Source organism: Grus americana, chromosome 22 (genome assembly GCF_028858705.1).
Source record: "Grus americana isolate bGruAme1 chromosome 22, bGruAme1.mat, whole genome shotgun sequence".
NCBI classification, from domain to species: Eukaryota; Metazoa; Chordata; class Aves; order Gruiformes; family Gruidae; genus Grus; species Grus americana.
Genome location: NC_072873.1, coordinates 2923932 through 2937925, shown reverse-complemented (window position 1 = coordinate 2937925; position 13994 = coordinate 2923932). Strand labels below are relative to the sequence as shown.

Genomic DNA, 13994 nt, shown 5'->3' with positions numbered 1-13994 from the left:
AGTAGAAAATCCTAATGTGAAAGAAAAGACCCTTAGCATTAAAATAAAATGGCAGACAGACATCAAGCTCGAAGATTGATGCTTACAGATGTCCCAGAACATATTATGTAGGTCAATAGTTACTGTCTCTTCAGCAATCTCGTCTGAGTGAAGACTATTGTTACCTCTGCAGGAAGCCACTTGTCTGCCCTCTTGACACTAATTTAATAAAGTTCCCTTGGTGGCACATAAATAACATTGACAAGACAAGTAGTCACAGATATCCTACGTGTAGCTTCCAGCGTGTTTCTAGGGCTGGCTAAGGGGACTTAAAGAAACTTCACTCTTTGAGTTCTGTCAGAAAATAGAGAAAAAGACTCTGAAAATGTGAAAATAAAGCTTTAATAGAATGTGAGTACAACTCATGAAGATAAAGAGGGAGAAAAAGAGGAACTAGAAGAACAAAATAAGAAAAATGAAGAAATTGTAGGGACTAGGGAGCTGCTTTTATGGCATGGATGAATTGTGGGGGTTGTTTTTTTTTTTTCTTTACAATGTAAATTTTTGAATATACAGCACTTTGTATAATTATCTTGTTCAGGGTAGTTGTGGGTTGGCAGTTTTAAAAATATAGATTACTATTATTAATGACTTGTGCAATGATCTTGTCAAGATTACAAGCTTTCTGGGTTGAGGATAGTTCAAAGCTTGAACTGCAGGTATCTAAAGATAATATAAAGAGCTCAGAAAGCATATTCCAGTTTTTGGAGCATGAGAGGTAAACAGAAGTTCTGAAATTAAAAACCCCATAACATTATTCTCAAGAATTAACTCGAGCTTCTGGCCAAAATCCAAACGGGTGATTATGTTCTACCTACCTAACTTTCCCTTATAGTTTCAACTTAATCTGATGTTTTGTCTCACTTTATGTAAACTGTTACGTAGTGTCTTGGTATGTCATGCTGGAAGCAGGTGCATTTTAGTAGTTGATGACTGGATTTATGTAAGCCTCTAAACATCCTAGAGTAACTTGGAATAAAAATCAGAGTAGAAAAGCAGTATGTTATTACCTTTAAGGCATTGTGTATGCATGCCCTCTGCGGGTCTGGTTATCATGTATATCATGGGGTTACAGCCTGCTGAAACAGGACTGAGGCAGTGCTGAGTTGAGCCCTGTTATCCCATCCATCCTGAGTCATATTCATAGCTAGTATTTGTGGCATTGAGCACTTATGAAGCACTTTACATTTTCAAAATGCTGAACAAACATTAACAAATAGTTCTGGCTGAGGTTTGGTGAGTCACAGTTTGTGCCGACTGAAACTCATATGATATCAATAACAGCAATAATAAACAAGTAAGGAGTGACTGACTTTGAAATTTATAGGGAAATGCTGCACACTAAGCTAGGAAGGATGATACTGCATTTTTATCACTTGCTGTACTTAGCAAACTGCAATTTAAGTCCAATACTTACTAAAACTGCATTTAGCAGCACTGAAGTGATACCAAAGTGTTTGTATCATTTTCCTCTGGCATTATTTCTCTGTTATGTAGATTATACTTCATATATTCAGGTATACTAGTGCAATAGTACAGTAACACAGCAACCAGGATTCTTTCACGGTGAGATCTGACCTTTTGTATTACCTTGGGAGGGTAAATTACCCCTCCTTGTCTTTGTTTTCCATGGGCATTCTCTTAAAATGTGCCTGGTTTTCATCACAGGGGTCCCTAATGCTGAAACTCTTAGTGCTACTTTTTAATATAAAAGTACCACTACCGATACTTGTTCTTCAGGCGAGAACCCGCTTTTTGGGGGGAAGCCGCAGCAGTTATATTCAGTATTAGTCTGGCAGTAGTGATATGAGGTGGCAGTCCTTCAACTTGGCTGATCCAGCTCAAAAGCCTGTGCAGCCTCCAGGAGATGAGAGCAAGCAGTAATTTCCGTGAAACGATGGGCACTGGTTAGCAGGGCTGAAGGACAACTCTGGAAAATGGTAAGATCCATAAAACAGTCAGTGGCCTAGTCTCAAGGGAGTGATCGTAGGGCACATGTGCTTTTCCTAAAATTAGAAATTCTGGAGGTCGTAGTGAGCTTTAAAAGGCCTAACGCTAATGCTTTCAAGTGAGCCAGAGAGAAAACATTCTTAATTAGTTTTAGGTGCAGCATTTAGGGGAAAAAAAAAGTGATAATGACATCTGAAAAAAAAAAGAGTTAGAAAGGAATATTGAAAGATTATATTATTTTTATTTTAATGGAGCATTGATATGTTTCATACAAGTGTCTTAGTGATTAGTTAAGATGACATCTAAGTATGACTGATATCTAAAAAGTGTAGCAAGAGCACTGAATATCTTACATTGAAGTTTGGAAGCACTGTGTCAGTCTGCAGGTGTCACACAGTCTTACTCAGAATAAAAAAGAAAGGCTAACAGAGATTATACCTCCATCTACATTTTGTAACCAACCCTTCCAGCCAGTTTATTTTACACTTCCTCTTGCTAATGAAGATATTGGGTTTGTATGGTTTATGCTCTCCTTGCATGAGCTCAGGACTGCAAGATCAGTGTCTGTTTCTGTGCTTAGTTCCACTGACCGCAACTGGTGCCCAAGACGCAAAGAGCAAGAACGACAGAAAAAGCAAAACAAGTTTACATCAGATCTCCAAACTGTTTCCTCCCAGTTAGTGTGGCAAACTCCGGAGATTAAACCATTCATCTCTTCCTTTTTTTTTTTCTTTTTTCTTTTTCCTTTTCACCTACGTGTTGTTTTTTCTCTTTTTTTTTTCTTTTTTCTTTTCACATTTTCCAAACTAGCAAGCGTGGAGGCAAGGCACATCAAGGCAGAGATGGGGAGTGAAAGAGCCCTTGTGCTGGACAGGCTAGCAAGCAACGTGGCAAAGCGAAAAAGCTCAATGCCTCAGAAATTTATTGGTAAGAACAAAAAACCTTTTCATGTGCAACAGTTAAAAATGTGCAGGTTGGTAACCTATAGTACAATGCCTCTGCTTATTTTAAATATCCTTCTCAAGCTTATAATCTAATCTAATACAAAATAATATAAATAAAGTAACTTTGATTATTCTGATGTGTTTTTACTGATTTGTTGTAGGGTTTTGATTAAACTAAAAAGAATGTATTCTGTTAGATACTTAACCTGGATGGAAGCTACTCTTGTGCTTTATGTCTATTTGTGTAGGCAATTTATAAATGTATTTTATGAGCTTCTGTGTGTTGTTTTCTGTACCTGTGCATTTGAAATGTTCTCTGCTAGGTTCTCTACAGGAAAAGAACAGGAAGGCTTAATGCTGTTCAGAGCTGAGTGCTCTTTCTAGTCAGCAGGAGTTGAGGATACTTGCAGGATGTATGTGTGGAATAAAGGCCTAAAGACAGAAAATTATTGGATTGCTGTTAGTCATCCTGCTGAATTTGAATATGATTTAAAAATATCAAATCCTTTCTTGTGGTAATTTAAGCAACAAGATGTTTCCATAGCATTTTCTTTGCATTTAATTTTATATGATCAGAGTTTTGCATGCCGGGGATCTTAAATACTAGTTTGGCAGGTTTTGTGTTTTGGTGAACGCCTGATCCTCTTGGCTAGTCTTATTTCATTAACTTGCCTTTTAAGAAAATAAAATGCAACTCCTGTGTCCTGGGCAAAGACCTGACTTAGTCAGCAGTTATATGATATTAGTACTAATAATGTCTTATTTGTTATGTTCTATATGGTTATGTAAGGTACCGAGTACTTATTTTTCTCAATATAAGCTTTACCTTCAGAATAGGGGCCTGTGTGTTCACATACATGACTGGGGAGGGGAGAAGCACAGGGCTGAGTGTGCAGGCAGGGACCCGCGGCTGCCATCCCTCAGAGGGATGGTCTGAGGACCTGTCCTGAACGTGCAAACCTGGGTAAAGGTATGCCGCTAAATCCATGTAAACGTAAAAGCAACTTTGTTTTTTAAGGTCATGTAGCTCCTACTGGATTTGGTGGGTAGCACTGGACTTTCATCTAAGAAAGCTGATAACTTTTATTTAGACGCTAGTATGGCTTTAAAAGGTCACCTTTTTATACAGGAGTGAAGTCACACCAGCACACTCCATCTGAGTGCCTTTGGGTACTTAATATTGAAACTGTTGACTGTGTGATTTAGACCTTACATGTCACACAGTGATTCAAACAGTAATACTAACGCAAATGTTTTTGAAAATCTTTAGCTTCCTCTTTTTAGCACTGAGATCAGCTTCACGCTGTCTTGTTTTACAATTGCTACCAATTCAGTCTCTGTATTTTATTAAACACATCTGCAGCAGGACGCAACCACTCAGCATACGCCTAAAGTTAAGTGCTAGTGGTTTTCTGATTTGTTTTACCAGCGTACTTGTTACCGTATGGAATGGATCCTTTTTTGATTTGTGGTTGTGCTCAGTAACGTGGTCTGCAGCTGGCATGAACGGATACTGCGTCACGCAAGGGGTTTTGGGGACCAGTTGGAGGACCCAGGGCAGTTCACCTAAAGGAACAAAATAACCAATTTCTGAAACTTACTGTTTTTCTAGAACCTATGTGATTGGCATGTTCTTGTTAGGTGATGTGTGAAAAAATTACTCAGTCCCTTTTATCCCTGGGAAGTATGTGTGCAAGAGCAGTCTGTCTGACCTTGATTTGACTTTTGTGACTTTCTGAACTGTATGTGTAGGAGTGCGAATGTGCCAGGACAGCTTTGTGATTTCTTGGGAAACGGCGTTCTCAGAACGGGTGCTGATTTTTCATTTTGTCAGGAAGAAGGGATAGAGACATATAGTAACAAGGCATCTTTGTTTGGCTCATTTCTGTGAATGAAGTCTATTGATCAGAAAAAACCCCACCTTTATTATTATTTGAGGGCTCTACAGAAATTCATGCAAGCGCCAGGAGTCTTGCCCACTTTATTTTTTCACATTTTCATCTACTTTGTGTGCGCAAGTATAAGCCTCAAGTGAGGACATAGATCAGCAGACCGTATACTTGACTTAACCTCTACACTAGCCCCCCCCCCGCAAAGGCTTCTCCTGCAAAGATTTTGTCCTCGGCTTTTCCTTTAGTTATGAGGGAACACGGATTTGAATGGAAGTTTAGGATTTTGTGTTTCCTATTTTGTTGTCGATTTCTATTTTTGCATGTATATGGACCAAATCTACAAACCCTGGATTTTTGTGCTTCCTGGTTTGATTAATGAACAGATTTAAAAAAAAAAACACAGAACAAACAAATAAAAATAGCCCAGTAGAGTGGATGGTGGTACTTCACCGCTGTGTGAAACACTCATGGGGCTGTATCTTCGCTTGGTGCAAGTCAAAGTAACCAGTGCAGTCAATGCATTTCTGCCAGCTTACACCAGCTGAGTATCTTGACCCACAGACTTCTATTTCTTCCTTTTTATAAACAAGTTCTCCCTGAGACTGGGAGTAAAAAATGTATTTCTCATAGTGGTAAAAGTGCTAGTGCCGTTCTGACACAGTAACAAATACCATTATCCCCTAGTGTGCAAAGTCTAACGAGAAATGGCCTGCTTTGGTTAGCACAGCGGCAGGAAGCAGGTTCACTCCCTGTTTCCAGTGTCCACACCTCATCAGGCTGCAAAAATCTATGTACATTTTAGAGTAAGTAAAGCATCACTGAGCAGCACATGAGTATGTGTCATACGCTATGGCTCATGTGTGAATTTTGAAGGGGAAAGCTTTTGCATTGCACCGAGACAAACAAAACAAAAAAGAGGAAAGAAGTTCTGCTAACCAGTGGCTGCTTTGTGAACGAACACCAGAGAACCTGTAAATTTAATTTTTAATGTAGTGTTTTTCAGTAACTTTGTGGCACTTTGCCTGGTGCAGAGAGCAGCTGAACTCAGGATAATCTATTACATTGTCCTGCCGGCTACAAAGATAAAACATCAACTGCTTTCAGCACGGTCCATCTTACTCATTCACTGGTCCCCATATACGCCTTTCCCTTTTTCTAGATGATTGATACCAACTTTCTCCTGACTGATGGCTGTCGGTGTTGAGTGAAGCACTAATCCAGCTTTTTGTCTCTTTCCATGGAAAGGTTTCCTGTATTTCACTGAGAGGAAACAAAATAAACAATCAAGAGTGCCCCCCACCCCCCGCCCCCCCATCCACTTGATTGCAATACGGTGCCATAGCTTGACGTTCTGGATGTACGATTAGCACTTTCAGGCAGATTCAGTCTACCTAAATATAGGCATCGAAATACACTGAGGTATCAAAATCAGACGCGTGCTTGCCTTGGGGTGTCTGCTGAGATGGGGGAGACAGAGAGGGAGAGAAGCCATCCTTTAGGGAATGCCTTTTCCGCCCAGAGTATCTTGGGAATGTCGCAGTCTGGCTTACAGCCTGATTTCTTGCCCTCTCATGTAAGGAGTCCACATCTGATGTGCCGTGGCCTTTTAAAAGTGTACAGCAACATGACATGTTAACGTATGTCAGGAAAGCATTTGGGTATTTGCATTTCATTTGATATAACTGGTAGTCGAAGGGAGACAGAATGGGCTATTGTGGGGACTTTAAAAAGCCACTAGGATAGGGGAATAACAGAATACTGTGAGACCAGAAGTTGTGCTTTTTGTGTCTTACCTTATGACAGTGAATCCTAAACCAAAATTTGGGGAGTCCTGTCTATTTTTGCTTCTGTTGCCTTTTTTTTTTTTTTTTTAATTTCAAATTTGTTCACATCTTTCACTTGCCTGGAGCTGGTTTTATGAGTCATACAAAGGTGCTATATTGTTTTGTTTCCTTCTGTGTAAAGTTGGATAGCAAGTTTTGTTGAGGGTTGGAAGCAGTTACACTCTTGTGGTTCACTAACCTTTTTGAGTGTTTTATAAGAGAAACGTGAGCTCCTGGTTTTCTGCCTCTGCAGTGAAACCTAATGAGTTTCATATACATTGAGTCATGGTGTTGACAGGTGACTGATAAACATCTGCACTATTCGAGTTACCGTAACTAAAAGATGAGTGGATCTGATGTTTGCAAGTCACTTGCACATGAAACATTTGGTCTGGTCCTTTTTTTTTTTTTCTTTTCTTCTTTTTTTTTTCTTTTCTTCTTTTTTTTCTTTTTTCCTTTTTTTTTTTTTAAGCTATGTTTCATGTAACCACAGAATTCGGTTACTTATTTCTAGACATTCACCCAAAAAAGTGGCTTTAGTCCTTTTGGGGTGCAGTTTTATTTCCTTCTTGCACCTGGCATAGAGAAAACTAGTTGCAGTGTGCTGCCCAGCCCACCCTCCCTTGCCTTGGTCCTTGCTAGAAGAGGCGTGAGCAGAATTTCAGGTACACTCTTAGCTCTCCTCCCATTCTGTCTAGTCTAGAGCTTTCAAAGTCCCAGCCCAGAGAGGAATTCATTTCACTCCTCTTTCACTAGCCCTGCATCAAGTGACCCTAAATCTGTTCTTCTATACACATATACAGAGCTGCCAGTGTCAGATTATCTGAAAAAAACTGTGGAGTTCAAAGAAACCAGGCGTGGTACAGAGGAAGCTGCAGTTGGCAGAGGACAGTGGGGAAAATGGACTTCATTGTCCAAGGACACAGTAAAAAGGACTCTGTCAGACGGGTAGAAGTAATGAAAAGTGCATCAGATCCCAGCCGGCACTTGTCTCTTCTCGGGGGACAAGTCAAGAACGAAAGGTTGCAGTCTTGATACTGAAAATGGAGTATTTTGGTTCATTACCCATTAGCTCTTTTACAAGTATTTTCATTAATGATTATTTACGTTTTTCTAGAAAAAAAGATAAGGGAAGTTAATCTATGGAAGCTTTGGTAATATTCTTCCCCTTAAATCCCAGAATAATTTACAAAATCTAATGGTAATTCATCCAGTAAGTATCCTTACCATCTCCTCTATTAGATTTTTTTGCTCACAAGCCTGAGCTTTAAAAAAACACAAAACCCCAAAAAACCCCACCCAAAAGCTACTTGTGTATGTGAACAGTCTCTTTCCGCAGAGAACATTTCGTGCCTCTCTACTTCCCAGACACTACTGCCATTTAGAAAAGGCATCACAGATATTAAACACTTCTTTACCCATGCAGGTAATTTAATACCTCTCCTCTCTTGCAGGTGAGAAACGACACAGTTTTGATGTTAATTATAATTCAAGTTTCCTGTACGAAAAGGAAAGCGAGATAATGCAAGGACGCATGATGGACCAGGCCATAAACAATGCCATCACCTACCTTGGGGCTGAAGCCTTGCGCCCTCTCGTGCAGACGCCGCCAGCTCCCACCTCGGAAATGGTCCCCGTCATAAGCAGCCTGTACCCCATACCGCTGACCCGCGCCGACGTGCCAAACGGCAACTCGCAGGACGCAGAGAAGAGCCATGCCCACCTCAGGGACAAAAGCCTGTCTTCTGACAGAGGCCTTTCCCCAAACAACAGTGGCCAAGACTCCACAGACACTGACAGCAACCACGAGGAGCGGCAGAATCCCACCTTCCATCAAAGCCAGATGATCCCCGCTCAGGCCCGCAATGGCCTCCAGTCCTTGAAGGATTTCCCAAGGCCATATGACATCATCAAGCCACCCGCCATATGCCCACGCGATGCCTTTAAGGTCATCAACAAGGAAGGGGAAGCCATCGGGGTCTACCGGTGCGACCATTGCCGCGTCCTCTTTTTGGATTATGTGATGTTCACCATCCACATGGGCTGCCACGGGTTCCGCGATCCCTTTGAGTGCAACGTCTGCGGGTACAGAAGCCATGACCGATACGAATTTTCCTCGCACATAGCACGAGGAGAGCACAGAGTAGTACTCAAATAAAAGGACTAGGTTTTCCAAGGTCAAAGGATCGGAGGGGAGGCTTGTTTGGTTGGGTTTTAATTAGCATGAAGAAATTTATTGAGTATTTTTCTATGCCAGTTTTTAAATGAGTGTCACAGGGAGGTGACACCTTTTTAAGTTTTTTTTACAAATAATTCAGTGTTCTGTAGCATCTGTGCCTAGCTGCTGTGGTGAGTGGTACTGTATAAAATACCAGGAGCAGAGACCGATTTTTATATGAACTTTATTTTTGTGAAAATTAAGAGCCATTTAAGATGTTTTTATTTTTTAACGTGCATTTGTTTTTATAATGTATGCTTTAACTCAGCGCAAAAGGTTTTTATTCCCTGCTTGATGAGATGAATTCAGAAGTATATAGGAGGAGTTTTTTCTAGCTGTTACAACGTCGATGGTCTTCAAATGGCTAATCACCTAAACAAGGGAAACGCCTGTCTGGGAGGGATTATTAATTCCTCTTTAAAGGTTTTCCCCTAAGCCTTAAAGAATGTGTGGCCCCACCACACTTTCATTTTTCTTACCCCTCTATTCACTTTCTTTAAAGTCACTCCCACATGCATCTTAGTAATAGCAAAATAAGAAATGAGACCTGTTTTGGGGTTGGGGTTTTTTAACAGTATGTATTTTTGGGATACCCAGTGAGCTCATTGGTTGGCTCATCCATGCAGTCTGGGGGAAATCCTGATTTTCATTGATGGAAAGTCCTTCTTTCTGACGGGTGCCAAGAACGAGGACGAAACCGCTCTGTGCGTTGCGCTCCTGCCTCGCTCCTGCTCATCTCCAGCAGCAGAACTCGCGGCTGTGCCATCCGGTCCGCAGCCAGCCTCGGCACGCACCGTCCCTGCGGACGGCATTGGGCTCGGAGCAGGAGTCACCCTGTCCTGGCAGCAGACACCGTGAGAATCTGCATAGATGAATGTGTGGGAGCTGACAGCTCAATCACACTGTCTGGTTTTACTTGGGGATATCCCTCGGAGTGAAATGTGCTGTTTTGCAAAATGAGTATTTACCATTACTTTGAAGCTGGTTTTTAAAATAGTTCTTTTAATCTAATCATTGCTCTGCAGCTGTATTATTAGTCACTGTGCTGAAGATATGGATTTGATAACAGTTTTGCTGAGCGAATGTTTATTCTTTGCAAAGTATTTTTGTATAATGTAGAGTTAGGTGTGTTCTGATGGACTTTTTGCATCCATTATATGGTTTGATATCTACATTGCTTTTGTACTTTTTCAACGTTGCGTGCCGATATCCGTGGCGATCCCCATGTTTCCCTGAGGGAAGCTTGGGGCACAGAGACCTAGCGGAGTGCCAAGGGTCAAGAAATACTGAATTTCATTCCTCCCTCTGACCTGGGCTCATTCTTTTGGCTCAAATACTTTCTCCCTCCCTGAATTTTAAGGTACAAAAAAAGAAAATTATATTCATTTTCCCCAGTAAGTGTACATCTGAAGAAGGATAAATTAGTCTGCAGAGTGCTTGAGTATCTGAAGTGCTGTAGCAGTGCTCGATCCAAGATCCTGCTTATCGCTGGGGGTAAGGAGAACTATTTTGCTCCCTTGCGTGATGTTACGTGCATAGTTATAAAATAAGTTTGGGATCTTTTCCAATAACCAGTTTCCCATCGTGAGGCACGTGGAGTGAGCGGGTGGATGTTGGTTCTTTCCCGATGGATACCCGTTGTCACAGCATGACAAACGATCTTTCTGCAAGCGAGGCCGCAGTTCCACCCAGGGCTTAACCCCATCGTGTGAGGATTGCCTTCCGCGCAGCAGCCTGGCCTCGGGAAGGCTTCGGCCAATTCCCTGCGTCAGTTAGCGTAACTCCTTGGGTAACTCCATCTCTCCTGCTCCGTTTTTGTGGGGGAAGCGACTGAGTTACACGCACACACACACACACATATCGTGGCTGGTGAAAATGCTCGTGAAAATGCTCCTCACGGCTCAACAGAAATGAGTAAGATTACGCATGGTAAAACGTAACTTGTCGTTTGCACAGGAAGCTCCTCAGATTGCCGAATGTGTGTCACGCAGCACTGCTGGTTTCTTTCTCATGCCGCTACTGAATCCTTGAAAACACTCTTCAGATTACTCTCCCACCCTTCACTTACCGCCAGGCAGGGCTTCAGCCACCTACCCTTGCTTCCCAGATAAGGTGAGCAATCAACCACTGCGCCTCCGAGCAGCTCAGCATGAGCAATGCCGCCAGGTTTTTGAGAGGAAGGAGGGAGGTTTTCGCAGCGCCTGGCCCAGACGGCACCGCTGCTCAGGCAGAGTCGTGATTTCGAGACGGGCTGAACCAACAGAAGTTTTCCCTGCGCTGTCTGGAGTTGATGAGCGGTAACTCGTTACGGCTCTGCTGTTGAGCAATCGCATGTTGTGGAATTTCAACCCAGTCATTTATTAAAAAATATACATCTATATATTTTTATGACTACCGTTTATCTGCTGTGCGATGCTCGCTGAGCGTGTGCCTGCGTCTCCCTGAACCGGGGCCAGAGCCTGCCTTAGCTGTGTCCTGGGAGCAGGGCTGGAGAGCCAGACACGCCGGCCTGGTGCGGTGCCAGGATCAGCCCCCCCGTCTGCCCACGGACACCCTGTCCCGTGGCACTGCCCCCAGCAGCCCCGTTCCTGGGCCAAGCCCCATTGGGCCCTGCCCGCACGGCCAAGGGCTGCGCTCGGTCTCGGGAAAGTCTGTGAGCTCAGAGGAGCTTTGAAAATCACCTCGTCTGGGAAAACAGAGGGGAAAAAACCACCGGTGTTTGTTGTGAGCCTGATGTGTTCTGCTCCCGGTTTGGTTATTTTGGTACGAAACACATTTCTGTTTGGACCGCTGTCTTTGAATGCGCTCCAGCCAGCTGTTCGTCTGTCTCTTGGTTTCTTTATTTACTGATGAACTATACCTAAACAGCGGGCAGCACAGAGGACGCTCAGGAAACTAGCTTTTAGCATTCAGAAACGAGCCTCTTGCGCTTACAAGTTTATTGATTTTGTTTTAAATTTCAGTAAACTCTCACCTACGTACTAGTTGAAGGGACCCTGGGTGCTGCGCTGTGCTTTGCTGCTCTCCCGCACCGAAGGTGGTTCCTCACAGCTGCGAAAGCAGAGGCGATCGCAACGCTGGGAGCTGGGAAGCGAGCGGTGAACGCTGGCTGATGAGCAGGAGCAAGCTCGGGGGAGCGACCCCGCAGTGCCGGTGCTGGAGCTGCTCGTGTCTATCGCCTCTGGGATCTGTAAATCACAAAGATGTGATGAAACCTGCGACCAGCCCGTAGCCGTGGTGCTTCCACTTGGGGCTGCCGAGCTGATGGCAATGGCTGTGGTTAGCAGAACGCCAACTAGTTACTCAGTGGAGTGCTGATACACTCTGAGATTTAAAGATAATGTGGCCTGCTCCTCTAACTGCTGAAAAATGGTATCGGTCTTTAGTTTTGGTTAATAGATGAACGATATGGTCCAAGGAAAGGTGCCCTTCTCTGCCCTGGGGCTGCCAGCGGCTTTCCTTGTCTCCCCAGCAAGCTCAGGACGAGCACTCAAGGGAGGGGAACGGCCCAAATTCACCCCGGGAAAGCAGAAGGGATTCCCGTGGGATCCCCTGCCCGAGCGTGCGGTCAGGTGGCCGCTCCCAGCCTTGGGACTCGCTCCCTGCGACGTGATGTGTCATGAGGTGCCGTCCTCCTCTCCTTGCCCTGGTGTTACCGCGAGCACAGTCATAGCGAAACCGCGCTCTGGTAGAAGTGCAGAGGAGCAAGGAGTCCTGACATGCATGTCAGCGGTGGCCTCGGCCGGGTGCAGAGCCGCGGCGCTGGCAAACCCGGCCGGGTTTGCACCTGGGATCCCAGGCGTGATGCTGGCGATGCTGGGTGTGTGAGAGTGACGCTGCCCTCTCGAAGGCGTGCGGGGCATCCCCCTTGCAGGCAGCGCGGGGGAGAGGAGCGTTTGGGAAGGGGACGGTGGAAGGGGCACGCACCCCTCAACTTCCTTCCCGTGCAGCCACGCTCTTTGCTGCTCCTCCAGGCAAGGGCTGTAGCGATCACCGGTGCGCCCCGTCATCTGCAGAGGCGTGGGGTGAAGGCAACACTCAGCCCCGCGGGCCTGCACCCGCTCCAGGAGGTGTTTGAAGCACGGCTGCTCCAGCGGGCTCGGGGTGGGCTCAGGGTTTCCGTGGGGTGACGGGGGCTGCACCCACAGTGCTGGAGTGCATCAGTCAGACGGAAACATCCCGGCAGGCGAGGAGGGTGGTGGCTCACGCCAACCCTCCCGCAGCCCTTTTTTAGCACCTGTTTTACCATGTTGACGTTGTTCACACTTATTTCATACTCTCCTGACACCTTCTACCACAAGAAGCTGGACACACTTGAAACAAAGAAAAGAAAAAAAAAAAAAGAAGAAAGTCAGAGGATCCTTTTTTTTTTTTTCTTCTCTTTTACCTTCACTTCCTTCCCAGCCTGGGTGAAACGTAAGCACCAAGAGTTATGTTCCCCTCGCCGGGGCACTGCCAGGTAACTCTGAAGGACGGGGTGAAACGCTGCCAGCGCTCGCAGCCGAGGGGGCTTGAGGCTGGGGGACAGCGAATCCCACAGCGGATCCCCAGCCTGGCTTGTCCCTGAACAAGAGCCATTTTGGTGCTAAAACACCCGTCAGCCCTCTTCTGCCTGGAACCAAAACCCCTTTAAAGCACCAAGGCTCATAAAAACGTTCAGTCGGTGTTATGATAGCGAGATCCTTATCTGCTGATATGCTGTAACTATGATAGAGCAGAGAGGAACTCGTTTCCCCTGTCGTGCTGAAACACGCTTTGTAACGCACGAAAAATCCCATAAAAGTCTGCTGGGTGCTGAACTGCATCCTCTGAGCATCCCGGCCGGCTCCTGCTCCCCCTCGGGGAGCGGTCCAGCACCCAAAGACCAGCGGTGTCAGGAGGGGAGAGCGGGCAAGGGAGGACTGAGTCACCGCCGCCACCTCCTCCTCGTCCCAGTTCTCCAGCCTTTCACTGACTCATGCTCCTCCACGCCATCCCGCCGAGGACCCGCCGGCGTTTCGCAGCCCTCCGCGTGGGCTGGGCGGCTCTGCCGGGCTCCCACTGCCCCCAAAAACTGGGGAGGTGCGGGGGGAAGGTGCGAGCGTGGCACGGGACCACCTCTGTGCTTCCCTGGGGGGGGGAGCTGAGC

At 45.1% G+C, this 13994-nt stretch overlaps 1 protein-coding gene across 5 annotated transcripts in view; it reads left to right on the top strand.

The window, feature by feature from the left end:
* IKZF3 (IKAROS family zinc finger 3) overlaps positions 1-11250 on the top strand; it is a 37959-nt gene extending 26709 nt beyond the window's left edge. For all 5 annotated transcript variants that reach the window (XM_054801866.1, XM_054801867.1, XM_054801869.1 and 2 more), the window contains 2 exons: positions 2800-2916; positions 8103-11250. In XM_054801866.1, coding sequence (XP_054657841.1) covers positions 2800-2916; positions 8103-8806 — 821 coding nt within the window. In that variant the 3' untranslated portion in view covers positions 8807-11250. The remainder of the gene's footprint in view (positions 1-2799; positions 2917-8102) is intronic.
* Positions 11251-13994: the final 2744 nt, after the last annotated feature.